Source organism: Arvicola amphibius, chromosome 1 (assembly GCF_903992535.2).
Source record: "Arvicola amphibius chromosome 1, mArvAmp1.2, whole genome shotgun sequence".
NCBI lineage: Eukaryota > Metazoa > Chordata > Mammalia > Rodentia > Cricetidae > Arvicola > Arvicola amphibius.
The window spans coordinates 88,437,210-88,464,773 of NC_052047.1; the positions used below are offsets into that span (position 1 = coordinate 88,437,210).

The 27,564-nt window shown below is 41.3% G+C and overlaps 2 protein-coding genes across 5 annotated transcripts in view; one reads left to right on the forward strand and one right to left on the reverse strand.

Moving 5' to 3' along the window:
• Fancl (FA complementation group L) overlaps window positions 1-6,285 on the forward strand; it is a 72,989-nt gene extending 66,704 nt beyond the window's left edge. For all 4 annotated transcript variants that reach the window (XM_038324113.1, XM_038324122.1, XM_042054829.1 and 1 more), the window contains 7 exons: window positions 45-195; window positions 2,471-2,554; window positions 2,804-2,849; window positions 2,938-3,019; window positions 4,096-4,212; window positions 5,312-5,383; window positions 5,781-6,285. In XM_038324113.1, the coding sequence (XP_038180041.1) occupies window positions 45-195; window positions 2,471-2,554; window positions 2,804-2,849; window positions 2,938-3,019; window positions 4,096-4,212; window positions 5,312-5,383; window positions 5,781-5,816 (588 nt within the window). In that variant the 3' untranslated portion in view covers window positions 5,817-6,285. The remainder of the gene's footprint in view (window positions 1-44; window positions 196-2,470; window positions 2,555-2,803; window positions 2,850-2,937; window positions 3,020-4,095; window positions 4,213-5,311; window positions 5,384-5,780) is intronic.
• Vrk2 (VRK serine/threonine kinase 2) overlaps window positions 5,860-27,564 on the reverse strand; it is a 105,020-nt gene continuing 83,315 nt past the window's right edge. The window contains exons 9-13 of the mRNA XM_038324101.1: window positions 27,192-27,312; window positions 24,349-24,407; window positions 20,433-20,599; window positions 14,705-14,848; window positions 5,860-6,197 (exon numbers count right to left, since the gene is read on the reverse strand). Of these exons, the coding sequence (XP_038180029.1) occupies window positions 5,898-6,197; window positions 14,705-14,848; window positions 20,433-20,599; window positions 24,349-24,407; window positions 27,192-27,312 (791 nt within the window). The 3' untranslated portion in view covers window positions 5,860-5,897. The remainder of the gene's footprint in view (window positions 6,198-14,704; window positions 14,849-20,432; window positions 20,600-24,348; window positions 24,408-27,191; window positions 27,313-27,564) is intronic.

The window sequence follows — 27,564 nt, forward strand, 5'->3', positions numbered from 1 at the left end:
CTGTTTCTGGAACGCATTAACTTCCCAGCTTCTGCCTTTCACAGAGCTCCTTGGTAAATGTCCACAGTCAGTTCCTGGCGGCACTGGACTCACTCAAGGCATTCTGGGACGTTATGGATGAGATTGATGAGAAGACCTGGGTTCTGGAACCAGAAAAACCTCCTCGGAGTGCAACAGCACGCAGGATTGCATTGGGTAGGGAAGGGGGATGAGAATGTTTTCAGGTGTCCGACTTCATTTTATATTGTTTGCAAAAATGTGTTTGAAATTGGCATTTAAAATCTTAGATGAAACTTCTTTATATGGAGTCAGCTTTTGAAACTCTGGGAACTAAAACCTGATTTTTATTACTACGTGGTTAATAGTAATTGCTTTAGGTGGAAAGGCAAGTGCTAAGGTGTTTCAGAAGGTGAAACACTGGAAGCCACATTCAGATAGCGTTTTAATTAACATTAATTAGCAGAAATTGTGGGGCAGATAATTCAGAATGGATGCTACATGTTAGAAATAATGATGTCTTCATCTTCTGTGGAAGCCAAAATTTGGCAATACTTTCTGACAATAAATAGAGGGAAAATCCAGGCAGTGGTGGTGCACACCTTTAATCCCAGTAGGTGGGAGGCAGAGGCAGAGGCAGGTGGATCTCTGTGAGTTCGAGGCCAGCTTGGGCTGCAAAAGCTAGTTCCAGGACAACTAGTGCTACACAGAGAAACCTTTTCATGAAAAATCAAAAAAAAAAAAAAATAGAGGGAAGGACACTAAATTGGGTCTTGCCAGTGAGAGTGAACCTAAGGCGCCCAGTGAGCCCTGAGGAGATGGGCTTCTCCTTTCCTGTAAGTACAGGAGCATGTGTGCAGTTCCCACGGGCTGTAGCCTGTCAGATGGCTGTTTTCTTTATTTTAGAGTTCAACCTCTGTAAAGATTTTAGATTTTCAAACTATAGTTCTCAGCACATTAGGGTAATATTTGCTTCTGGTCTGCCCATTTAATATTTTCTTTTCTTTTCTTTTTTTTTTTTTTTTAGTCTGGTTAAATGCTACTGTAAAGAATATGTTCCAGTAGACATTGTGAAACAGTTAAGTGAATCCGACTGAAGTCAGTGACGGGCGCCTATACTTTCTATACAGCATAACAGGAGGGTGGGGCTGCAGATATAGGAATGCAGCAAGAGTGTTACTGTCCAGTCTGGGAAAGTCTAATAGCATTTCATTTGGAATAATCAGCCAACTATAATATATTTGTTGGCAGGTAGATGGTAAGAGTGAAAACATTCTCTTTTGAGAGAATGTCAAGAGAAATGTCATGATTTGTAATCATCATGGCCCCGTTAAAATAATTATCCTTGAACTATGCTTTCTAGTAGATTTCTAGTAGTTGGGCTAGAACAACCAAGCTGTATTCATGCCTTGTATTTCTTTTAGCTCTTCTTCCTGCTTCAGGCAATGATTTGCTGTCTCCAGGCCAACCTTTGAGTTGAAAGATGTGTTCATACAGCCATTGCCTCAGAGACAGCATTTTCCAGTCTTTAGCAGACAACATTGCTCTAGGCTAATGAAAAGTGTGTGCCCCGTACTGGCAAATGAAGTGGGCAGTTTTAATTGTTCTCATTGAATTGACTACACCACATATTACTGTTTTACTTTCGCCATTTCTTTTTGCCAGTTTGTGTATTTATATTTGTTATTTCCCACTTTATCAAAAAGCTTATAGAATTTATCATTCCACTTATGTTATAAAAAATGAGTTCAAATTGATCTTCACTATACAACAGACCTTCACCAACTGGTGGAATTTGTACATACTCAGTAGGGTTAAACCTGTAAGAGAATCTACTGCTAAGTGAAGTCATTTTTCGTGGCTTAAAAAATAGCTTCTTTGAGTTATTAAGTAAGAGAAACATCTGTTTTATATGAATTAAACATTTGTTAACTTACAAGGAAAAGTCTCAGCTTTGTGTCAAGCATATTCACGAAGTTTTTATGCACGTTTTCTTAGACATATCAGTTTTTAACAGTTGTAACATTAGTTTTTCTTACTTTTGACCATAATTATATGAAATATTAAGTTTGTAAAGAAAGTTATAAAAAGTAATTTAGCTCATTACTTAAGTGTATGATTTTTTATATATTAAAGGCCTCTGTAATTCCACTGAAATTTTTTTTATTAAACTTTACTGGAACATAATTACCAGAATATCAATTTAAGTTAATCATATAAATTTTGGTCTTGTCTTTTGAAACTTGAGGTCCTTGAATCTTTAATGACAGTCATAATTTCAAAAATACTCTCACTGTTATAAAAAATGGTATATTTACCTCTACACAGCACTAAAATAAAACCAAAAATAAAAAAAATTAATTTGGCTAGTTCTTCCTAAGAATAAAATAGGTGGTCAGGTCAGCATGTCCTGAGTTTGTACTGGTTTGCTTGATGAGCTGCCCACATCTAAAAGCCTCTTCTTTCATTTCAGGGCATAATGTATCCATCAACATAGAGGTAGACCCCAGGCACCCTACCATGCTTCCTGAGTTCTGCTTTCTTGGAGCTGATCACGGTATGAGATCTTAAAGTTAAGGATCTGGAACAGATTCATAAAATCCTGTCTAACATTAAATATTCCAAAATATTAATATTACCATTGTTCTAAATGCATTTCTCATTCTGAGTTATATACTTTAGTTAATAGATAATTTATATTTTAAGTCAGCTAGCGAAACAAATACTGTAGCAGTTGTGGCTTTGCAAAACGAGATCAACCAAGCTTAAATTATTAAAACTTTTTCCCTCTTTTTAATATTCAAAGTGATAAAACCCCTGGGAATCAAGCTGAGTGGGAACATACATTTATGGTAGGTACCTTGGCACTGTAATTGGTACTGTTCTGTGGCTTAACAAACTTTATAGGGAATTTTTTTTTCTCTGCATTTTCATTTTCAGGGATCCAGAAAATAGTCTGTTACAAAATTTGAAAGATGTTTTAGAAATTGACTTTCCAGCTCGTACTGTCTTGGAAGGATCTGTAAGTTTAATTATTGTTTTAATAGGCTACATTTTGTGAATAATAAAATTTAAATGCTTCTCTTAAAAAACTTGCAAGAATTTTGTAACACAGACCTCAGTTACAAGAATTTCTATCACTGAACTTGTTAGCCTCTGCTAGGTGGTAACATTGACATCACTGAACTTGTTAGCCTTCCGCTAGGTGGTAACATTGGCATCACTGAACTTATTAACCTCCGCTAGGTGGTACCATTGGCATCACTGAACTTGTTAGCCTCCGCTATGGTAACATTGCCATCACTGAACTTGTTAGCCTTCCGCTAGGTGGTACCATTGGCATCACTGAACTTGTTAGCCTAAACGAGGTGGTAACATTGGCATCACTGAACTTGTTAGCTTCCACTAGGTGGGAACATTGGCATCACTGAACTTGCTAGCCTCCGCTATGGTAACATTGGCATCACTGAACTTGCTAGCCTGTGCTAGATGAGTTACATGTGGTTTGTTCATGGTCTTCAGCAGCAAGTGCCTAATGACAGCTACACGTATGAGAAGTACAAAGGACAGAACACTAATGAGATGTTTGGTCTTTCACACTGTGGGCTTATGGATGGCTCCAGCACAGTTTTAAGCTTGCTCTAAGTTTGTGAAGAGCAGCAGTAGTTTTCAGTGGCCAGCAGCACCACGGGTACTGTAAAGATAATGAGGGCAGGGTTGACTCTGGACTGAGCCACTGCGATCAACACTAAATGATGGCCATGGTTTTCTTTTCCCTCTGCTGTAGAATTGTGCGATTCTGTGTTCACTAGCTGATGTCAGATCTGTCTTTGTGTATTCACAGACATGATTATGTATATGGAAAAAAATGCTAAAATGCAAACATTTTGCCAGCCAAAGATGACATCTGCGTGTATTTGAGTGCACAGGGAGCACCATGCAAATGACTAGGTGTTATAACCTGCTTGTACGTTCCAACAATACAGAAACACACTTTGTAAAACAGATATAAAAACTAATATTAAGTAGTGCTTCTTTCTTCCTAATCTACCATATGCTCATTAAACAGACGTGCTAACAAAAACTTTTCTTTTGAAGGACTTTACTATGGACTGTGGGATCTGTTATGCCCATCACCTTAATGGTGCCATTCCTGATCAAGTGTGTGATAATCCCCAGTGTGGACAGCCTTTCCATCAAATGTGCTTGTATGAGGTAAAGCTGGCAACCATGTACATATAAAATAGAGTCTAAAATCTGTTTACTAAGGTATTTCCCTCCTTTGCCACAAACCCCTATTACTAGTTAATTTTACATGCTCATGGGCTTTATTTCTTCATCTTGGATTCTATTGAGCGTGCCAGAGAATCCCAGGGAGAAAACCAATAACACACTCATGAATAGCAATATTAACCCATAATGAACTGGTGGTAGGTATAACTGAAATCTTCCTAGTCTGCCACCACTATGCAGATTCTCTAGATCTACCAGATGAGGGCGATGAGACAGGAATGGAGTGAGGAAGTTAGGAAGTAGTGCATGCTACTTTACAGGCTGCATATAGTATAGACTAAATAGAGCAATTCTCCTTTGAAAACTCAAAGGTTTCTGTGACCTGAGCATCTCTCAGCTTTTTATTATCTTGTCTACATGACTTATGGTCGCCTTCATCTCTCAGTCATTTCATTCCTGTAGGACACAGCTCATATGATTAACTGTCTGCATCCATAGCACCTTACAGGGGGAAATGCCATTAGCTTTCAGTCTCTCCCTTTTGACATAGGTTTAGTATGTAGTTGGTGCCATTTACCCTTTGTTAATGGGAAACTTAGGAGTAGTTATTTTACCTCAGACAATTAAGAAATACCAGGTCTACTTGGGAAATTCTAATGGATCTGTACTTTCTTATTTTTTCAAAACTGTTGCCTTATACTTGTAATCAGTGCAGTGAAAATTAACCCATTGTTGAGTTAAGATCAGAATCTCGAAACCCTAAGATATATTTTATAAAGTAATTGTTGATAGGTCATTAATTGGCTTAGGTATGTGAACTACAGGAACTTGCATGAGTCTCTATGTGTCTGTTTTGCATGTAAGTGCGTAATTGTCAGCCAAGTTGTAAAGGGCATATAATTTGCTTATACTAGGAATTTGCATACCAAGTTTTAATGCTGATTTCCCAATTATTCAATGTAATAATAATTGGGCATGGGCTCAGACAAGGTTTCCCTTTCATAAAACTAAACGAGGCAGAGTCAGCCTGGGGCGGCCGGCATGTGTACACTGATGCTGTCCCACACATTCTTCCATGCAGTGGCTGAGGGGGCTGAGCACCAGCAGACAGAGCTTCAACGTCCTCTTTGGTGACTGTCCCTATTGTAGTAAGGTAAGCCAACTGTTCACACATTTCATGGAGCACCTGGCTCTGGGGAGTGGGGTACAGAAGTTGGATATGCAGTATATTAGGTTGCATAACAACTTTGAAAATGTGTTGTTCTGCATTTGATGAAACTGTGATCATTTCCTGTGAGATGAATTATCCTGGATATATCTTAATTTTCAAATTATCTTTGATCAAAAAGATTTATGTCTTCTGAATTTCTTGGTGATCTTAAGTATTTCAAAAGTATATGGTGAAATATTGTCTAATAGAAAACCAATAATAAATTAAAATACTATTTTACTTCTTAAGAGTATGCCCAAAGTTAAAATCTCTCTCTCCTCTCTCTCCTCTCTCTCTCTCTCTCTCTCTCTCTCTCTCTCTCTCTCTCTCTCTCTCTCAGCCAATTACCTTGAAAATGTCTGTGAGAAAACCCTGACGGAAGAATGAGACACCTGTGAAGAGATGGGAATCCTGAAAAATTGTTTATAAAGAAAACAAACCAATTTATTTGATGACTTCAGAGAAAATACAAAGCGAGACAAACTAATATGAGCAGGCAGACTACAGTGAGTCCATAGTAATACACATCTGCCTTCGTCTCCTCACTGAGAGACACCTGAGAAACTGCCCTACCAGCGGAGCAAGTATATCTGAACTGAGGAGACCTTGGCTTCCTGATTGACTCTCTACTGGTACAATCCAGATAGGGCTTCCAGTATGAAGGTTGGAAACCCAGGTAGCTGGGTGTCTGTTGGAGACTGTGAATTTCACTCCGAAGATCTGAATACTCATATATATTTCTTCTCCTTGAGTTTTCCTACGAAATAAGTATATTTTAGATTTGTATTATCCAGGCATTTATTGTGTATTCTTTAACAATGCTATTAAAATAACTCAGCAAGCAAGTCTGTTATTAACATAACTTTTGACACTGGTCAGTGGTAGTGCCTTTAGGAGGCAGAGGCAGGCAGATCTCTGTGAGTTCAAGGCCAGCCTGGTCTACAGAGAGAACTCCAGGACAGGCTCCAAAGCTATAGAGAAACCCTGTCATGAAAAACAAACAAACAAAAACTTTTTGACATTTGGCACATCAGGAGAATGCAGAATGCTTTTGCAAGGCCGCGGGCTCTGCAGCTCTCCAGCAGGCCAGTTTCAAGAACAGGTGAACTACTGATGATTGCTCACTGCTTAACCTGACGGAGGTCCAAGGTCATTCTATTTCCACTTTAGCTTGGTGACCTCTGACACACCCTCTCATACTACCAGTTACTGAAATTCAGTAAAAGACAGCCTCGTTTTAAAGAAAGCAGATGCCAGTCTATCTTAGTCACGTGAGCTCCTTCTAGCATACTGCATCCTCTCCTCCCCTCCCCCCCACAGTCACTTTGAAAGGTCAGAAAGGATTCCTATATGAGATATGGGAAGGCCAGGCACACTGGTGCATACTTATAATCCCAGAACTTGAAAAGATTTCTGACTTTGAGGCCAGCCTCTACACATTAAATTTCAGGTCAGCCAGGGCTATACGTTGAGATCCTGTCTCACACAATGCCACAAACCAAGCAAAAAAACAAGTCCAAACAGAAGATACATTGAGGAGAGATGTTTTCTTCTTAAATAGAAGCCGATTCTTATTTGAGATTCATATGAGAATAGCTTTTTACTGACAATTTCAGTCACTGAAAGAAAATAAGTGACTTTTTTTTCTCCAGGATACCAAATCATTCTCACATCAAGGGGAAGAAACATACAACCAAATCTATTTCCAAGGGCCACGGACCATTGGGAAGTTGATTATATACTTAGTCAAGAACAGAACCAAACTACTAAAATTTAAGAGGGACCTCCTGTGACTTTCCCAGCAATTCAGTAACAGCTAATGGTATCTGATAGGAAGGTAGTACACTGGTCGGGAAGGCAGGCTGGGAAACAAGCTTACCAATTTTCTTCATTAAAATCTTGCATGTTTTCTTAGTCCTGTTGGGACACAGCCTCGTCCATTTGTCCGTGTTTCACTTATGGATGCTTTTGCACGGAAATAGCACAGTTGAGTAGCTCTGGCAAAAACTATGCATTGTAAAACCAAAAATATTTTCAATCTAGACACTCGAGATGAATTTTGCTGGGCTGGAGTCTAACTCCATGGTAAAGAGTTTGCTTAAGTCCACGTGAGGTCCTGAATTGACTTTCTTGCACTCAGGAGGTGTTTGCTGGTCTCTGCATAGGAAATTGTTTTTCATGCATGAGAAGGCTGTTCAGTTACTTCCTCTTCCTGATAAATACCCTAACAAAACCACTTAAGGAGAAGGCTCATTTTGGCTCACAGCTCCTGAGGAAAGGGCCTTTCATGGAGGCAGGCAGAGTGAACAAAAGGACGGGTGAGCTGTAAACTGTCAGTCTTCCCAGTAACTCACTTCCTCCATCTCCTCCAGTATCCACAAGCTTCTTAAACTACCGTCAACTGGGAACCAAGTATTCCCACATGAGAGGTTAGAGGAGACATCTCCCATCAGACACAACAGAAGGCAGAGAGGTGATCAAGTGAAAATATAGCTCTCTCTCAGGATTGGGATGTATGTGTGGCTGCAACTCTGTGTTACCCCAAAACTGGGTAACTGGCACAGCTTGTTATATACGTAGCAAAGGCTTAAGGCAACGCAGCAACCTATCGGTAGGATACTGGCTCTCACTCTAGACTGATGGTAACCCACAGAAAAGAACAATTTCTAGAAATATTGGGTTAACACAATGGGGGGGAGAGTACTATGCGCATCTAGGGATATAACAGAAATGCTGCTGAGCACTCTACAACATACCGGGCTGTCATCTTCGAGCAAATAGCCCAGCCCTAAATGCCAATAGTATGGCTTCCGGAAGGCCATCTTCTGAGCAGTTATTCACCTTAAATGTACATTACAGTCAGCTGGGGAGCTGTGAAAATACCAATCCTGCTTCTAGTCAGGCCATGCATTATGGGTATCAAGCAACTTCTTGCTATTAAGCTGATGAAGTGGACACAAAACAATAAAATTAGACAAAAGTCTATAGAGCCACTTTAAAAACATCTCAACTAACAAGGAATACATGAGGAAAGAAACTGACCTAGACTTCAGAAAGTCTGCAATTTAAGATTATGAAGACCAGAGCAGAAGAAAAATTATAAATAGAAGTCCTGCTATGATCAAGTTAAGTGAATAAATCCATTTCCAGGAAGTTGAAGAGATGGTTTGGTGGTTAAGAGCATGTACTGCTTTTGCTGGGGGCCCAAGGTTTGTTTCCCAGCATCCCCAGCCACTGTAACTCCAGCTTCAGGAGATCCCGTGACCTTTGTAGGCACCTGTACTAATGTGCACTTAACACACATGCAGAAACACGCACACGGGAACATAATATAATTAAGAAAAATTATCCACTGTGAGAACAGACTCCAAATACTTTAGAGGACTCTTAGAGGAAAAGTTAAACCTCCACTAAAAAATCTTAGCAATGATAGGAAATTATAATCCAATTCTGCTGAAAAATAAATGGAAAATTCAAATGATTACTCACTAGGCTCAGTTGCTAACTAGAAACTGATGACTTGATAGTTACCCTGCCATTGGGACAAAGAAATGTCCAAATATCAAGAGTGACCTAAAAAGTAGTGCCTCAGCTGCCCATATATCCATGCCAAGTAATCTTCCATGCATGTGTTTGGAATAGGAGCAGGAGGAGGAGGAGGCAAACAACATGGATGAAGGGTAAGGCTGAAAGCTTTTCTAATCTGATGACAAAGTGAAGCCAGAGATATAAAAGAAGCTCAACAAATTCCATGATCAGTAGCATAAAGGTGACTATCCCTAGACTGCAGCAGGACAGATGCCCTCAGAGCATCTCAGGGACAGCTACAGCATCATTCACTACAGGCTCAGACATGACAAACCATGGCTTTGAGTAAAGCTTTAAGGAAACCCTAGGGTGACCCCCCTGCCAACGATGGATGCTTCTAGGATTCATGTCACCCAGCAGGTGACTCGGAAGTGGCTGTGATTCGATTGCATAGAAATATGTAGCCCAGGCTGGCCTTTAACTCATGGACACCATCCTGTGCCAGCCTCCTGGGCTCTGGGATTATAAGAGTGAGCCACCACCAGCCCAGTCCGTTTGTATTTCCACCAGTGTTTTAGTTTTTGAGCACTCATCAGAATTGATTGTTGAATTGCTTATAACATCCCAGGCTTTCTCTAACATAGGCTTCATAAATTTTTCAACTGTTGACCCTTTTTTATGTGAACGAGTTTTATGTAACTCCAGGTATACAAAAAAATCGGTTATACAAGTGAGATGAGTACTTACCATAATTACATAATTTAAAATCATTTTTATGCATAATTATACTACTTATTAATGCTGAAATCAGTTTATAAACCACTGTAATAGAAGTACTTGTTCTTTCTCACAAAAGATATTAAACATAGATAAATAATCATCGAGCTGATTTTTGACAAAGCTTGGGTTGTTAGAACACGTGAGTGGCAGTGTTTCCTCTGTTAGAGAGCTGTTGGATTTACTAACCACTCACTAAAGTTAGTTCCTGTCTTTATACACTGCAAGACCACCATGACTAAAGCATATAGGAAAACTAGTACTTATGATAAAAGTGAAATATTTTAAATAATTTTAAAGGAAAGCTATAGTATACATATATGCAGAAGTAGAAAGTTTTTTTGGGACAACACAATTGGAGGGAAGTACTAAGTTGATGCCACTGTCAGACCGTGGTGGGCTGCCTGTCCGTTTTTAAACTCCCACCAAAATCTCATTGTCCTGCTTATGAGGCAGTTAACAAGTTAGTCCTTAAACTTTGACAGAAATGGGGCAGTGAGGGAGCTGAGAGAGGGTGAACTGGGAGGGATAGTTAGCAGTAAGGGTCATTTGAGGGGTCATATGGAAACCTACTGCAGTGGAAGATTCTTAAAACAGATATGCATGTGTATGTAGGAAAGCACTCTAAATTGGAATCATCAATAACTGGGGAAACAAAGCCCCAACGATACATCTCTCACCACCAAATGAAACCTCCAGTACCAGGGGTGGGTGCCATCTAAGTGAGCTGTTGGCGACTGCCAAAGCTACATGTTGCTCTCCATGAACTGATGATGAGGGCCCTACTGCTGATGACAACACCCACATATCTCATGGAACACAAGAAGTCCAGCTGGTGCCTGACTAGAGCCTTTGCCCAAGTGACTAGTGTTCACGTACTGGAAGGCACTTTGCACACTACCAGAAAGGGAAACACCAACCCAGCTCCAATGGTGACGGGCTCCAATGGTGACCTGTTTTGCATGATACACTGGTGCAACTGTGGTACAAAATCTGTGGGAGTCACCACCACTCTGACCGGATTAAAGTCACACTCCATGAGATGGAACCATGCCTTACACTGAGTAGGTGGCCAAGAACCCGAGACGAGAAAACCAAAGACTATTCTGCTAAAAGAACTTAGCAGTAAATGACTCCTAACTACTTGCTCCGCCATCAATAGAAAAGCTTCCTCCTGTAGGAAGATGAGAGGCTAACACAGAGACCCACAACTGGGCAATAGCCGGGTGAGAGACCTAGGAACACTCAGTCCTAAGTGGGATGTCTTCATCAAGTCCCTCTCCTCAGGGCTCGGGGAGCAAATGTGGAAGAGGGAGGCAGAAAGGTTGTATGAGCCAGTGGGGATGGAAGGTACCAAGGAAACAACAGGACTGATACACATATGAACTCACAGAGACTGTAGCAGCATGCACAAGGTGCCTACACTGAGAGGGGAAGTGGACATGAGTCCCTTTTTAACCCAGACGTGATTGCCAATTGATAACTGCTTGCCCATGGAATCTTACTGGGCATACAAACTACACTTGAGGCAGCTCCATGTCCAGCTGTAGATGGCCAACACAAAACAAACACAATGGCATTTTAGAGATGTTTTGTCTCATAATGATTAGTTTTGGGTATTGGGTTTGTTTGTTCTGTTGTGTTTTTCTTTGTGAGTCTTTTGCTTATATATTATGGCTTCTGATTTTGTGTTTTTATGGATTTTGTGTGCGTACATGCGTGTTTGTGTCTATGCATATGTGTTTCTTGTGCTTTTTCTGTGCTTTTTTCTGGTTTTTGTTTCTTTCCTATTTTTAGTTTGCTATTTAGTTTTATAAAGAGAGAAAGGAGGTGTGGAGTTGGATGGCTGTGAAGAGATGAGGGAAAATGGTAAACAGAATATTTGTATAGGAAATTTTTATTTAAAAATATTGTGAAGAAGGACTCAGTTATTCTTACAGGGCTGGCCACTGAGAGTTTGACCATGTTCCAATTATGACATGGGCAGCACAAATTGAACTTGGGATATTTTTCTTCTTTTTGGGGGGGAAGGCACCAAGGATGAGAGAGAGAGAGTGGACCTAGGAGGAATTGAAAGCTAGTGTAATGAAGTACACTGTATGTAATTCCCAAATAATACATGAAAATATTATGTTGAAATAAAAATAAATCTTATGGAGGGAGCAAGAATTAAAACTGTTAAGCACTGCAGTTCATAAGGAAGACTGAAGGAGTCGCCCTCCTGGTTTTAGAATGTGCTGTGAAGCTGCAGTAATACCTGTAGTGGGTGCAGATGGGGGGAAATAGCCCAGGAGCAGTCTCCACGAACACACTTGGCTGGTTCTCTAAAAGCATCCAGAGGAGTTCATTTAGGAAAAGAGAAACATCGCTCCAAGGAATGATGTTGTGATCCAGTAAGTATAAAAAGTGGACCTCAACTCCCACCTCTAGCTAAACACAGGACCTGGGAGCTAAAATGCAACTATGAAGGAACCATATGAATAGAAAGAGGCTGGCCATATTACAGAAAGATGACGAGGACTTTGTGTGTGGACTATGGAAAGGAGTTCCAGAGCTCACATGCAATTACTGAGTCACAGCACATGGAAAGACGCTTCACAGAAGATATGTACATGACCAGGAACCACAATGCTATTGGCTGTCATAGCTGTACTCAGAAGTTGATACTAACATACATGTAAACGTGGTTAGATGTAAAAGACTGCAACATAAAACGTTGGGGAGGAAGTGTAGGTATAACCAGAACACGTGCACGTATTGGAGGGAACATAAACGATACAACCACTTTCCATGAATATTCGCCAATATTTTTAACCTATTTATTTGTTGGGATTAGGGCTATGCTCACATCAGGCTAGAGCTATGCTCATGTCACGGCTCACGTGTTGAGGTTCAGAGAGAAGCCTGTGGGAGTCAGTCATTTCTTTTCACCGTGTGGATCTCTGGGGTCCATAGCAAGCTTCTTTTTCTTTCTTTCTTTCTTTCTTTCTTTCTTTCTTTCTTTCTTTCTTTTTTTTTTTTTTTTTTTTTTTTTTTTTTTTTGTTTTTTCGAGACAGGGTTTCCCTGTAGTTTCTAGAGCCTGTCCTAGAACTAGCTCTTGTAGACCAGGCTGGCCTCGAACTCAGAGATCCGCCTGTCTCTGCCTCCCGAGTGCTGGGATTAAAGGCGAGCGCCACCACCGCCCGGCCATAGCAAGCTGCTTTACTTGCTAAGCCGCCTGGCCTGCCTATGTGCAAACAATTTATAATTGAACATCATTTGACCAGTGATCTAGTAATTCCATGTCTCAGGAGAAATGCAATATACACAGCGGACTTGGGGTAGAATGAACACAGTATTTTCTATAAATACATTAAACCAGAGTGAGTCACGAATCCACTAGAAGGAAAATGGACACATGAGTCGTGCACTGACAAGGAATAATTGGTATATTCATGAATACAGAGAAATATCAAAAGGTAATGAATGCAAGGGTGGACATGAAACATATGCCATTACTGCACGGTCATGGAATTTAAGAGGCAAAGCTAACATAGACAAGATTCTGAAGAACTCACTCTGGCGTCCAAAGACTGAGGAAAAGGAGCAAGGGCTGCTGGAGTGAGTGAGTGAGGACACCATATCACACAGCACACAGCACCACACATCCTACCACACTGCACATACCACCCTGGCCCTGCATATACCATGGCACTGTACATACCACCGCACCGCACGTACCACCTCGGCACTGCACATACCACCAGTGCACGGCACTCATTTCCCACTGCAACCAACATCCCACTGCACCGCACATACCATGGCACTGTACATACCACCTCGGCACTGCAATACCACCTCACTGCACTCACTTCCCACTGCAACCAATATCCCACCCATCCAACTGCATTGCACATACCACAGCTCTGCACATCCCACTGCCAGGCCCGCCAAAGCGAACGCGTTTCTTGTCTTGAAACCTGGGCATCTACCTCCCTGCCTTGCATGACAGAAGATTCCAGTACCCACTAAAGACTTAGCATTTCTGATTTTGTCACCCTGCAGTATTTGTGTTTAACTTTTCAAGTGGGACTGTAAAATATGCCCATCTGAAGTAGATTTCTGTATGGGAGTTTAAAATAAAGCCACAAATAATGCTATTTCATACTGAATAAATGTAAAAGGTTCCTCTGCGCACTAAGAGCAACACTGCTCTCTGGATAAACTTGTTTGCTGCTTGGATGAGAGATGCATAACACGCTACTTCTAATTTTTGCCTCAGCTGCCAAGAACTTCAGAGCCAAATTCAGTGCTCAGTTTAGTGATTAACATCCCAGCTGCCCCATATATCAATTTTTCTTGGGTGGAGGGTGAGAAAGGTGGGGGTATTAAATTATCCTGTTTCACACTCTGAACTGCTTCGAACCGTTGGAGAATGATGGTGCACAAATCAAATGAGATGCTGGCTATTCTGACATAATTAAACTTTACTTTTCTCTCCAGATAAATTTTGTATGCTTTGCTTTCCCATCCTAGGATGGCAGCTGAGGGAGGGCTTTTGCTGCTGTCTTCACGAGTCACTTGCAAAGGGCAAGTCACTCTCCACCCAAAGGATTCCAAACACAGCCACTGACAGGCAGATACTACCCTGATGTTTAATGGCAAGGATTAGAGGACAGGGATCATGTGAAGTGCAGCTTACGCAGGGGCAGGGCCCCTCATGGACTGTAGACATGGAAGAAATCCAGTGTGCTTCGTTCCATTCTTAGGGGAACAGACGAAGTCAGAGCTATCTGAGTACGTGTTTGTCTCTAGTCCTGTAAGAAATGCTGTAGGCTGCTTTGATTTTACCAGGTGAACAGGAGATTTTCTGTCCACATTGAACAAAATCACACAACGTTGGGCTCGGGAGCAATGACTCTGCGTTCCCAGTGTTTACGCTAAGGTCACATCAATGAAACAGTTCCACGGACTCTCACCAGTGCTGCTGCTCTGCTTAGCACAGCGCGGGGCTGACGCTCTTCATGCTCCGTTCTCTGTGGTGCACTTGTCCCACAAACTTTCTTTGGGAACTTCTCTGGCAAGTCACTGGCTGCTTTCGGGGTAACCTTTGGTGAATCCACCTGTCGGTATGGAGTAAGACTATGTCATGAAATAAAAACTGACATGTCTTTAAAACAAATTCAGTCACATCCCCATTCTCTAAAATCCTAAGCTGGGTGACACTGGACTTGACAAAGACACAAACAAACAAGAAGCAACAACGGCTAGCATGGAAAAAATACAGTACCGAGTGAACTGCAGACCCTTCCTCGTCAATGGGACCAGACCAGTTAAAACCAGTGTCACTGTTATGCATGCTTTAAAAATCATCTCGACAGAAAGCTTGCTTACAGTGAAAATGGTATTTTTATGGAACACTGTCACATTTTCAAACTGCATGTGAATTCATTATTAACCTTTGCTGCGAGTGGAACCAGTGTATCGTTGTAGCTTAAATTCCTATTAATTAAGCTCTTATTTTCCTATTGTTGAAGAGAGGCTAATTAATGTGAAAGTATACAAGGAGCTTATGATGTTGCTTACACAGAGTGCAGGTAGTTTAACCTTTGAGCAAGATGAGTTCACGTCACTGGCACCGTGTCCTCGGGCCAGAGGTTAACTTCATGACAAGCTTGCTGTCTCGCAGGCTTCTTTGTCCCACTGTGGTGACATCTGGGAAAAGACTGACTCTCAATAACCTTGAAGTAGACACAGAAATAGAGGGCAGCTCCTATAACCCAGGTGGAAGACGGAAAGCCAGCGAAGGTCCTTGAGTGAAGTGTTTGCTCTGCAGCTTCGCGTTTACAGCAGCTCCAAGCTCCATCGCCTTTTCCCCCAGTTAAATGGAGAGCAGGAGACAGGCACAGCAGAAGGGGAAATAATGGAGTAGCCAGTGCCAAAACAAAGAATAAATTATGCTGGCTGGGCAAATAGAGTCTTAATTTGTAGTCTCTCAATTTCCAGTTTCTGCTGCCAAGTGTGTTCATTCCTTCCTTTTGCAATAGGCTGGTTGTCTGAAGGTGGGGCTAACTTGTCACAACACCCTCCTTTACCCACCTCCTCCCGGATCTCAGTATCCTAATGAAGAGCAAAACCACTGCCTTTCACTAACCTGCAAATTCGAAATGTTTCCCAGTCACTTGAAGTTTAACAGTTTTTCCACCCGCCCTAAGTCCACTGGGAAAGTTGATGGTCCTAGAAACCGCCCTCCCTGACATCACCTTGGTAAGAAATGTGTACTTGTTACATACTACACTAATGTGAAGTATGGGTCCCCAAACTGGTTTCATCCCCTGGAACACTGGCGTAGCAGTCACTGTGAGACATGCTCTGGATTAGCAGAAGTTTTCCCTTTCATCCTTATTGAGATACAATCAGCAAATGAAGATTTAAGTTGTCTGCTGTGATGTTTTGATGTCCCACATTGTGAAATACCATGATCGAGTCCATATATTTATCACATCTGTATGGAGTGGGAATGATTTTCTTAGTGGGTTACAAGCACATGCCATGACATATGACATCACTAAGGACAGCTGTCATGTTGTATCCTGCATTCTAACTCATTCATCTTATAACTGAAGGGTTTGTGTCTTTATTCAACATACCCGTTTTCCCCAACACCAAACCTTTGGTATCTACCATTCTATTCTCTAATGCCATGTTGGGTTACATTCCACCTACTTTCCTGGCCTCTTGGGCACATTTCACCTGGGATAAAGGAAAAGGGGGATTACCTTCTCTTTTAAAGCTACATGACTCTCCCGACTCCGTCCATTGCTAATGCTTCCGTTCAGTCACTGCTGGATAACTCTTTGCTACAGAGACCTCTACACCAATGAGACACACAGGTCTCGGCGACACCATTTATTTCTTTTGCCTGTGCCTTCAGAACTGGAGCTGTTCTTAGTTGAAACAATTGAGGACTTTTAATCTCCTATGTACTAAGCATTTAAGGTACCAGTTTTCCCTGAGAACCTCTGACATATCGAACAGGATTGGGCATAGCATATTCCATCCTGTCTGCAGGTCCCTGGAGAAAATGGTCCCTCAGGGTAAGGTCAGTGGCCCGAGGCTGAGGCTGCAAGGCCATGGGTGCTTTTATCTAATATGCAATGTTTTCCCCCCTTATGGAAGAGTTATATATTTACACAAATTTATAATGTTAAGAGAAAGATGGAATATATAAATTCTTAATTTTGAATAGAGTGATATGTTCATATTTACAAAGATATGAAAATAAATACAAAAAACACTCCTGGCATCTCAGAGTATCAAAAGGGGTACTACCCAAATATGCATCATTTTCCAAAAAAAAACCTGACTACTCAAATGAGATAAGATTTTACTTAATTTTCCAGTGTTCTATAAAACTGGAACACTTTGCACTCCTAAACACTGATAACAAAGAAGCCTTCTAACCAGGGATGTGTGTTCCGTTGCTCTTATATAGAAAACACACAGGCAGACAAGTTCATAGAATTACTTTAAGAACTAGAGGTTCTCCATGAAGATTTGTACCCCAGCAACACACATTCCCCTTTGACTTGCTGGACTTGAGGTTGAGAAAGCAACCACGTTTTATGGTGTGCAATGAAGGAAACTCAAAGTTCTGCTCTGAGCCCCAGCTTGCCCGCTGCCTTGAAATGGGCAACTCATCTGAATTCCTGCTTCTGAAAGAAGAGGCAGGGATAATCAGGAGGGGGCCCGGAGAAGGGGCGGGGCTTCACAGCGGGGTTCTCCCACTAACTTCACACTCTGAGAACTCTGGGTCACAGCTGACCTCAGAAAGCACAGCCAAGATGCGGGTTCATTCACTGCATTTGAGAAAGTAAATCACAGAGGGTGACACAGGATATCGCTGGGTAGTCGCATGGCTGTTAAACAGACTTTAAGCCAAGCAGAACACAAAATAATATCAAACAAAACGAATGAGCAAACTCAAATGCTTCCGTGGGTGGCATAAGCAGCTGGCAGGTCATCTGGAGGATGAACCTTGGAAATAGTCTGGTGACAGCGGCCACCTCCAGAGCTGTTGGATGCTCTTGCAAATAAAGGGTTTGCTTTTCAGGATACAAACATACAAAACACCAAACAAACAAACAGCAAACAAAAAACCCCACACAACAGCATCTCTGCTAGACTGACAAAATTTCATTTCCGGTTTAGCTCCGGAAGAAATCGCCCAGTTTACTGCAAGCGGTTCACCATACCCAAACAACTATTAATAAAAGATCTCTTCACTTGGAAAAGAACATTGTGAATTTATATGGACGGGTGCCACTTTCTAAGTCAAAAGCATTTTGTTAATGCTAAATTCTAAAAGATGAAATAATATGCTGAAAATTTTAATATACATAACTTCCTTCCCTTGGAATAATAAATGGTAAAAAGCTTATTTGCATAGGCCTGCTTTTTCAGGTACAACGACTTATTGTTAAATACCTCTCCATAAAAAAAGTAGAAGTAATAATTCATTCGCTACTCTATGCAGTATCCCACATGCATAGTGACAAGGAGTCACTGAGGAGACCCTGGGACTTGAAAGAGAAAATTTGTAGCCACCAGGTTGACTCAACTAATTCTGCTAGGGAACCATCAGCTGCAGAGACCTTCCTGTGTGCATCGCTCAGCGGAACTGGGGACAGGATGGTAATGTCTGCATAGTTTCAACATTTTTAGGTCTGATTTTTAGAGCATTAATAAAAACCTGTAAACTGTAGAAATTAAAATTAAGATGAAATTTACCCACAGACAGTAAAACTATATTCTTGACATATTTAAATATATATGTGCACGTGAAATAGTAGAGAAATAAAGCCATTAATTAAATGTTGATATGCTATGAAATATGTCTTACTAGCTACAGATCCAGACTGATCACACTGCTGGCAGGAATTAAGATGCTAAAGTTGCATGTTATTTTTAAATAGTGTTACTTATAATTAAAATGCTCTAATCAAAGGGAATAAAATATTTTTCATGAAAGCTCATTGGAAAATGTTCCACACTGTATTATTCTCTGCTTAAGAAATTGGTTTCACAACAAATGCTCTTTGATTTAGTGAACTGCAGATTATAGAGGATAATAATTAGAATGTTATTTCAAAAGATATAGTATTGTTTGTAAATGACTTATATTTCAGTGAAGCTGATGAAATTGAAAACGACAAAAAAAAAAGGCGTGAATCTTAAACTCCTAAAGATCAAGTGCTGACCATCACTGTAAGGAACACCGCCACAGAGACGGTTCTTTGTTCCTGTCACTGGAAGGAGAACACTCTGTCAGGGAAATGCTTCTTTGTTTTGTTGGGAGAGTGATAAAAATACAAAAGTCAGTAAAACTGTTAAAGAAGTCTCCGTAATTACCAGGATCAAAATCCAGTGGCTTTTCGTTAAACATGAACTTTTGTTCTGCCTTCTGCAATGTGTAAACAGTGCTGACAGTGGTCTGTGAGGCGCTCGCTACAATAAAATGTAATTGTATCACGAGAGAAAGGTGACAATCAGGGGATCATGAAAAAATTACACATTCTCACTGGTAGTTAATTAGCCATGCAAACCCTCCTCAAACAGATATGCTCTTCTATTAGGAATGATTACTATGCAGGCCTACAGATGTCAATACCACAGTCATTCAAATACTTCTTTTCCTACTAATTGAAGGTTGTAAAGCTCTGGTGCCAAGGTTTTGCTTCCAAAGAGCTAATTTATGACTAGAAGGATATTTTATGTCTTCGGTTGCAGCAGCTACAAAATTCAGCAAATCAGAACCATCTGTGCACCGAGACTCGACTCACCATTCATCGAGCAGCCTATCAGTCACATTAGCCTGCATCCTGCATTCTTGGCTCACGAGCACTTGTGCGGATCCAAAGTTCAGAAGAAATATTAAAGTAAATGACATTCTAACCCTAACTTGTACCTCCACCAGAATGCCCTCCACATACATACACACATGGATTTATTTGTTTATTATGGACTTATTTATTTGATATGGATAGCCTCAAGTGAGGAAAAAGTCACTTCTTCACCTGTGTAACAGTGCTGCTAATCACAGAGGCAGGTTTCTATCAGCCTGTTCTGAAAATCCTTTGGCTTTATAATTCTTTGCTTTAAGTATTAACTTTTTCTAAGTTGATGTGAGGACATCCATTCAAATAAACACAACAAAGGAAATAACAAATACAGTAACAACTTGGTTAACAAGTAATTATTTCTATAAGCTGAAATATCAACAGATGTATATCAATAACGTCTAAGAGTACTATCCAGCTCCATAATGAAACTGGAAGGCAAAGACACAGGGCAGGGGTGAGATATCCACAGGGCAGGGGTGAGAGATCCACAGGGCAGGAGTCAGAGATCCACAGGGCAGGGGTGAGAGAAAGCCTAGTAAAGCACAGAAGGGCTCTCACAAATCAAGGTGGAGTGGCCTTCAGCTCTGTCCTAGCCATGCACAAGGCCATCAGTGATAGTTTCATTCTTTATCAACACACAGCAGACACAGATCCCATTCTAAGAGATAACGTGCCACAGAAACTTTCAGGTTTCTTAGTGACGAACTATCAACGTAGCAAGCCCGTCATTTTGGCTGAAACGTCTTCTTGGGACCACATTCACAGTGTGCAATTGCAAGAGCACAAGGATTATTGCGATACTTACTTTTTGACAGGTCATAGGACGCACATGGACGCTATGTGCTTTAGTGGAAAATTCCAGTGGCCCTAAATACACTCCATCTGGATTCAAAATTTTCTTGAGCTTCTGATAGTCTGGCTTTTCATCATAAGCTAAGTTATGGACACACACCAAGAACTGGGCAAGTTCACCTGTGAAGTAGCAAAGTTTTTACATTACTCACAATTGGGAAGAATTATTAAAACTCTAATAATCCCAAAATTTTTGTTACCTTTTCCTTCACACACACACACACACACACACACACACACACACACACACAGAGAGAGAGAGAGAGAGAGAGAGAGAGATACACACAGACACAAATATACACACACAGAGACACACCTGAAGGAACTAAAAATAAACAAGTTAATAAAAAGCCCTTAAAATATTTTTTAAAAATTGAAAAAAAAGTATTTAAAAACGACTGACATGATTTGCTAAAAATGGGATCCACTGGCAATCTTTCAACATCTCTTCGCCGGTATGTTTACAGGCGCTCCTCTGCCAGGTGGAAGCGCCTGTACGGTGATAGTTACTAACGTGACTGTATGAGGTGGTTACTAGCTACTCAAAACACGCAGCTCAATACACTTCAGACTCTTCTTCTGCATTACCATTTAAACGTTCACTTAAAAACAAATGGTACTCAATATAAATCTAACTTTCACCTACAGCGCTCATTTTGCCATTATGTGAATATATTTAGAAATGACTATGGATTTCATATTTTTAGTGACGACTAGCTTTAACAAGGAGGAACCCTCCCGCGTGTCCTCTGTACCTCATATTGCAGTGCATCCCACTATTCCCGATTTTAGGTCAGTAGGCTGAGGAGCTGGCTGTTTTCTCTCTAATGTAAAACTGTGTCAGCAGAGCTACACAGCAGCTCCTCATGGCAGCTTCTGTTAATTTTAGTGATAGGCTTTCAAACCAAGGCCTCACACGGGCTAAGAACTCACTCTGACACTAAGCTACTTCCACCCACTAGTTTCTTAAAAGAAGCACAATTAATAACACAAAGTGATAAAAAGTTGTGTTCAAATGCCTATGCTCTGTACTTTTGTTTCAGGAGGAGGGTCATGCTAAAATTATCGTATTTTCACTTGTTTAAACAGTTTTTATATCTGCTTTTCCCATTTAAAAATGTATTACTGACTCACACTACCTCATTCTCTCTCACTTGGGTGTTTAAGCTCCATGGCAGGAAGGTCTCGGCAGCGTCATCGGCTGAGGGTAACTACCTAACACTTTCCCTTCTCTTGCATTGTCCCTCCATTCAGACAGACATAGAGAGGCACTAGGTCTCACTCCCTAGACCAAAAATAAATAAACAAACAAATAAATATATCCAGAAAGTAATAATCACATCCTTTCTTTCTCTTAAAACCAGGTGACCTTTGTATGTGTATGTGTGCGTGTGTATGTACATGTGAGTACACTCGCACAGGCACATGTGAGTGTAGGTACCCATGTCCAAAGAGGTCAACAGACTCTCTAGCATTTGAGCTATAAGTGATTCTGAGCTCCCCAATGTGGGTACTGGGAACTATATTCTGGTCCTCTGCAAGAGCAATAAACCTGCCTCCTAGCTGAGCTATCTCTCCAGCCTCCAGAGTGACCATTCTATATGACAGTTAGAATTATTATCTAGGAATGAAAAGCTAACATAGTTCAGATCGGAGCTCCTGGTTCTTCTATTGTTTGTTTTTTAACAGTCTAGCCATTAGGCAACTTACTTCCCCCGTTTCTTCTCTAATGCATGAGATGTATCAAGCTCTGTTGTCTAACAGTTAGTTCACCTGATTGCTCAGAGTTAACTGGCTCCTCTGTTAAAACATAGTTTAACTGGTGATTTCTGGTGTCCCTTTGGGGGCATCCAAATTCAGTTATTAAAGAAATACTCAACAACATTCTCTGGCATTTTCTGAGACATGTTCTATTGCTTTTTAGTCTTGCAAGGCTGGTAAGCTGAGCTTAGTATAAACTACAAGTCTATTATCAGAGGATCCCAAATGGAGAACAGGGCAGAGTTTGTAGGAAATGAATTCCTGTTATATGACAAAGGAGAATTCCCGGCACACCACCAACTGAGAGGAGCCATACCAAAGGCCTCATGGACCCGAGGTTAGGAAATGTGGCATCAGAGAGGCTAGGGAGGGCAAAAAGAAAAAAGGACCACCCCCACTATGGATTTATGATCATAAGCCTGAGGTTCAGAGCATGGTGAGGGAGTGCTGGTATACATGTTAGCCTTCCAAGATCGGGGTTTATTCCATGAAGTATAATGTTGGTTTCCTTGTGAATTTCCAGAGCTATTAGACAGAATGCAGCAAGAATCACAGAACTGGTATAGCCCTGAATTACCCGCCTTTTGGGTTAGTGACATATAAGCATTGTCACTGACTATTTTACAACTTTATTCAACACAGCAAAGACTTCTGAAGGTGCTGCACTGAGCTGGATACACATGCTGCAAACTTCTGCACTGTCTTATATAAAAAAGGATAGGAATGAGTTTTGTAAATCAGTTTCTTTTCAAGACTGTGCTTGCTCTACATTCTCCAGAGAAAATGCTGCTGTTAAGCTCTGTGCTCTGAGAACAGAAACCTGTTTGTACGTAAGAGTACAGCCTACATTCGTGGGTAAGGAAACAAGGAATCAGGTGTGACCTATCACTAGACTGCTCATTTGACTAAAATTCTAGCCTATACCTAATGACTGACGTATCATGGGACATAGACTAGCTGACAGGCGTCCACCTTGTACAATCGGGGGCATCCAGGCCTTCCTTTCTAGACCTGAGCTGAAAGGACAGGAAGTTAAGGGAGGCATATAATCTGAAAGGAAATGGCATCTCTGCCCCATCTTGTTTTCTGTCTCACTGAGAAAATATACTATCTGACTTGGTCAGAATAATGTCACTTTTATCAAGTTCTCTAATGTGGTTACAGACGAAAACAAACAACAACAAAATTTCCAGCTTGTCTCCCCTCTTTTGCCCTTTCCATTAGAAAAAAAGTATCACAGAAAGGGGAAGATGGGAACCTGGCACCATGATACACAACAAGACATAGGAAATGGAGGTGGGAACAGGCCTGGGTTGTTCCTCTTTGATTTCCTTTGTAAATGACAACTTTGGTTCATAGTTGAAGATGAGCTGAGGTTATAGGCTAAGACGACACCTCCACTGCGCTACTCACACATATGTCATCTGAATTTAGTAGAAGGCCAGTATACATGTGTGTTTCCAGAAGTCAGCTAAACGCTGACCTTGAGATGGTCTCCAGTTAATAAAGACTAAAATCCAGTCTGCTGCCAGGTAATCCCATCACTTGGGAGGCAGAGGCAGTTTGATCTTTGTGAGTTTGAGGCCAGCCTGATCTATAGAGAAAGTTCCAGAAGGACAGCCAGGGCTACACAGAGAAACCCTTTTTGTTAAAAAAATAAAAAAAGGACTCACTCTGCTAACCTGCCACTGGAGAAAGAAGAGTCTGATGCTCTGATCAACTGGCTCTTCTCTACATGTCAAACCAGCTTCATGCTGAAGTCACCATTGAATGACTCACACACACAGAAACGGGGCAGAAATGGGAACTGCGGGCTGATTTACCATCCATACCAATATGAATGTCAAAGAACCTGAAAACATCCTCCACAAACTTCAAGGAGGGAATGATTCTGAAAATAAAACCTTAAACTCTAGATAAACCCAGAAAGACAGAAAGATAGGGCTCTACTGTTTGGCGCTAATGTCAGAGCTGATTTAAACATCTTCTTAGCAAACTATCTGTGGCCCAGAAGCTTTCCCCCTGTGGGAAGGGGAGTGGATAAGGCTAAGTGGCAACTGTGATGACCTTTGGAGAGAGAGATGCAGAGGCTTTATCTTCCAACTTACGGCAATTGGTTCCAGGAGGAGCCCACGTAAGCACGGACTCCGGGAGTTCATCCAGAAGACTAAACAAAACAGGGAAAGCACACGGTAAGCGTCTTCAGGCCAGGCTCACTGTTTCAGTAAGAGCACAAAACTCTGGTCCTGCATTGACAGGACCCACAATTGTGCCCCTTTTTACCCAGCTGTAATGTATAGGGGGATTAGCAAAGGGTGGGGGTGCTTCGTTCTAACTGGTTGCAACCGCCTAGAGGTCAAGCAAAGAGAAGCAAGGATGATTTATCTCAAGTTGTATATTACTGAGGACTGCAGAGGTCAGAATGCTTGCTTTTAAAACAACAAAAAATACATATAAAATTGTTTGTGGATGATGAAGTCATTTTGTCCTCATCTATTTGTCACTGGAGAGGTTGTGGGTCTCTGCAGATATCACAGCGCAGCAAAACTATCAAGAAGAGGTGAAAATCAAAACTCAGTTCAAACTGACTTTGTCAACCTGGACTAAAACTTCTGGGAGTCTGATGCCAGGAGGTTTCTTGTGAGCACATTTCAACACAATAGAGTACGGGGGAAAGGTTTCCAGGAAACAATCATTTCAATAAAGCTTAGTTGGCCACAAAGAACTTGCGACCATGAAGGTGGATTCTATAGCTAAGAGACCTAGAATCTAGCATAGAGGCCATAAAGTACATGTGACATCCCTCCCAAAGGATGGGTTCTATTAACTGGGAGCTAAAGATAAGGGTTTAGGGAGGGAGAATCTGGGATAGACATTCTGGGGGATTTGGGTGAGGTCTGTCTTCACTGATAGCAAAGGTCACCAGGTTGTTAACAATATCCACTCCTAGATTTCAGGATGGGAAAACAGGCATTTTATCTCCTCCATTGAAGAGAGGCCCTGGTATGTTCAACTTCCCTGGTTTCACTGGTGATCTTCGGGCAAAACACTTTTGTGGTCCTTTCCCCCTCCCGAAAACAAAATCATATTTTCTTCATGCATTTCCCACTGCAGAGGGAGAGTTTTTGGTTATCTGTGTGCAATGGTTCTCCCCTGGGAAGCGTTCATACTAACCAGTGATTGAATGAGTTAACAAAAAGTATTAATACAACACACCAAATCAAAACAATAAACAACTGATAAGTGCTTTCCAGGATTTTTGACTAAATAAATATTACTCTCTTAAGTTGCTGTAGCAAAAATATATGTCTCAACTAAAGTTATAGATATGAGTGAACGGTTCACAAAGGAACTCAAGGAAAAAAAGTGTGGTATGTGCTGTGATCTCAAGCGACCCACGACAGCAAAAACTAAGGAACTTTGTACTGTGGCCAAATTTACCATCCTGCCTCATGTTACACCTTCACAGGCAAATAAATGTAAGAAATCTGAGAATTTTTAAGTTTTGACACATAATATATTAGCTCTACTAATGTTTGGATTTATATTGTTAATCAAATAAAAATGAAGATAATATTATGTAAAGTAAAGGCAATGTTTAACTTATTAAAACTCTATATTTACACAGTATCCTTTTATTATACATGAATACATATGTAGACATTCTCACTAGTTATTAAAACGAAGGCATTTATGTATACATGTTGATACAAGACTAAAACAAGCTATTCACACGTCTTATTAAAAGAAAGCCTGCCAATCAATGATCATTAGAATTAAAATGCTGGCCTTCCTTGAACTGAAATGCAGTACTTCAATCAGATAAACTGAGCTGCCGCACTGTATGTGAGGACTGCTTATGAGCGTCGGTGTCTGTGAGGTGACCTGGCCGGAAGTGTCGGTTACGAAGACTGAAATGGACAAGACTCATTCAGGAGGCCCAACTCTGACTGGCACAACTGCGTCCGAGACTCGGGTGGTCAAGATTACAGGTGCAACTATTGCCCATGTCAGTTTGCAAACATCTGTCCTTTCCAACCTGTAGTCTAAACTTTCTACCCTGAGCCCTGATCCCACAGTGAGACCCACTGCGGTGGGGCACACCTCCAATCCTAGCACTTGGGTGGCTGAGGCAATGAGATCATGAGGTTGAGGCCACTTGGAGTACAGAGAGAGACACAAGTCTAAACAATTTTTGAATCTGAAGATTGATTTATAAGGCTGAGCTACACCTCTCTGTCCATTTTCATTGTTTGTTTTCCTAAACCTCTACTCCCTTGGTACAACAGCAGCCTCTCCACGGATAACTATCTCAGCCTATCTTTGTGTGAGGGGAAGCTGGCTACTCAGTGCCTGGGACCCAGCTGCCCAGTGAGAGAATTGTAAAACACACTGCTTTGAAACCCACCTCCTTGTGCTAACAGAACAGAGTCAAGGCAAAAACTTTGAAGGTAGAATTGTTAGAAAGGTTTATGGGGGCTACATGAGTATTTCACATAAATGGCTCGTGTAAATGTTTTCTTTCCTTCTGCCTTCTGGGGCGGGAACGTGAGGTATGCTGTCCTCACCTGAGGACTGCAAGCCCTGCTCTCCTGCCTCACCCTGCTGCTCTGCCCAGCTGATCTCAAGCACACCACGAGGAGCCCCCTTCCAGACTCAGCTGCCACCCTGATTTGAAAAGAGTCCTAGGATCTACATGCTGGAAAACAGCAAGTCCAGGAAGAGATATTTTAGCTCATATCAGCACTGTAAAATTATCTCTATTTTATAATAATGTGGTCTTAATCGATTCTCTGTCTGTTCCTGATTTCGTTTTTTAAACATTAGTTTTCAAACTAATGATACTTGTGTTGTCATGGTGGCCGAGGGGTAATTTTGTCTGGCATGTCCACTCCCCCTCCATGGTCTCAGTACTGTCGCACGAAGAGATCGCATATTTGAGAATCCCTACTTGGTTTTAGCAGTCTGAACTGCCACAGGGTCGTCCAGGATTTTGTCCCAAGGCAGCTTCCCACATAGCCAGTGCAGCATACAGTAACCGAGGATCTCAACGTCGCTTCTTCTGGAAGGGGCTGCAGAAAGGGGAGTATAAGAAAGCTCGTGAGAAACAGAGAAATCTCTGAGTGAGCTCCCATTGACGAAATATGAAAAAGCCAAATGGCAAAGTGTCGTGTTTACTCAGCTGGAATGAAGTTAACCGTCTGGGCCTTTGGCCTCAGTCCACAGACAGGCAGGACTTGCTGCTGAAGTAAGGGTCAGTCTCCTCACCTCCTCCAACTTCATCTTTCCTTAGTCTAGTCTGTCACATGAACTTGATCCCGTGG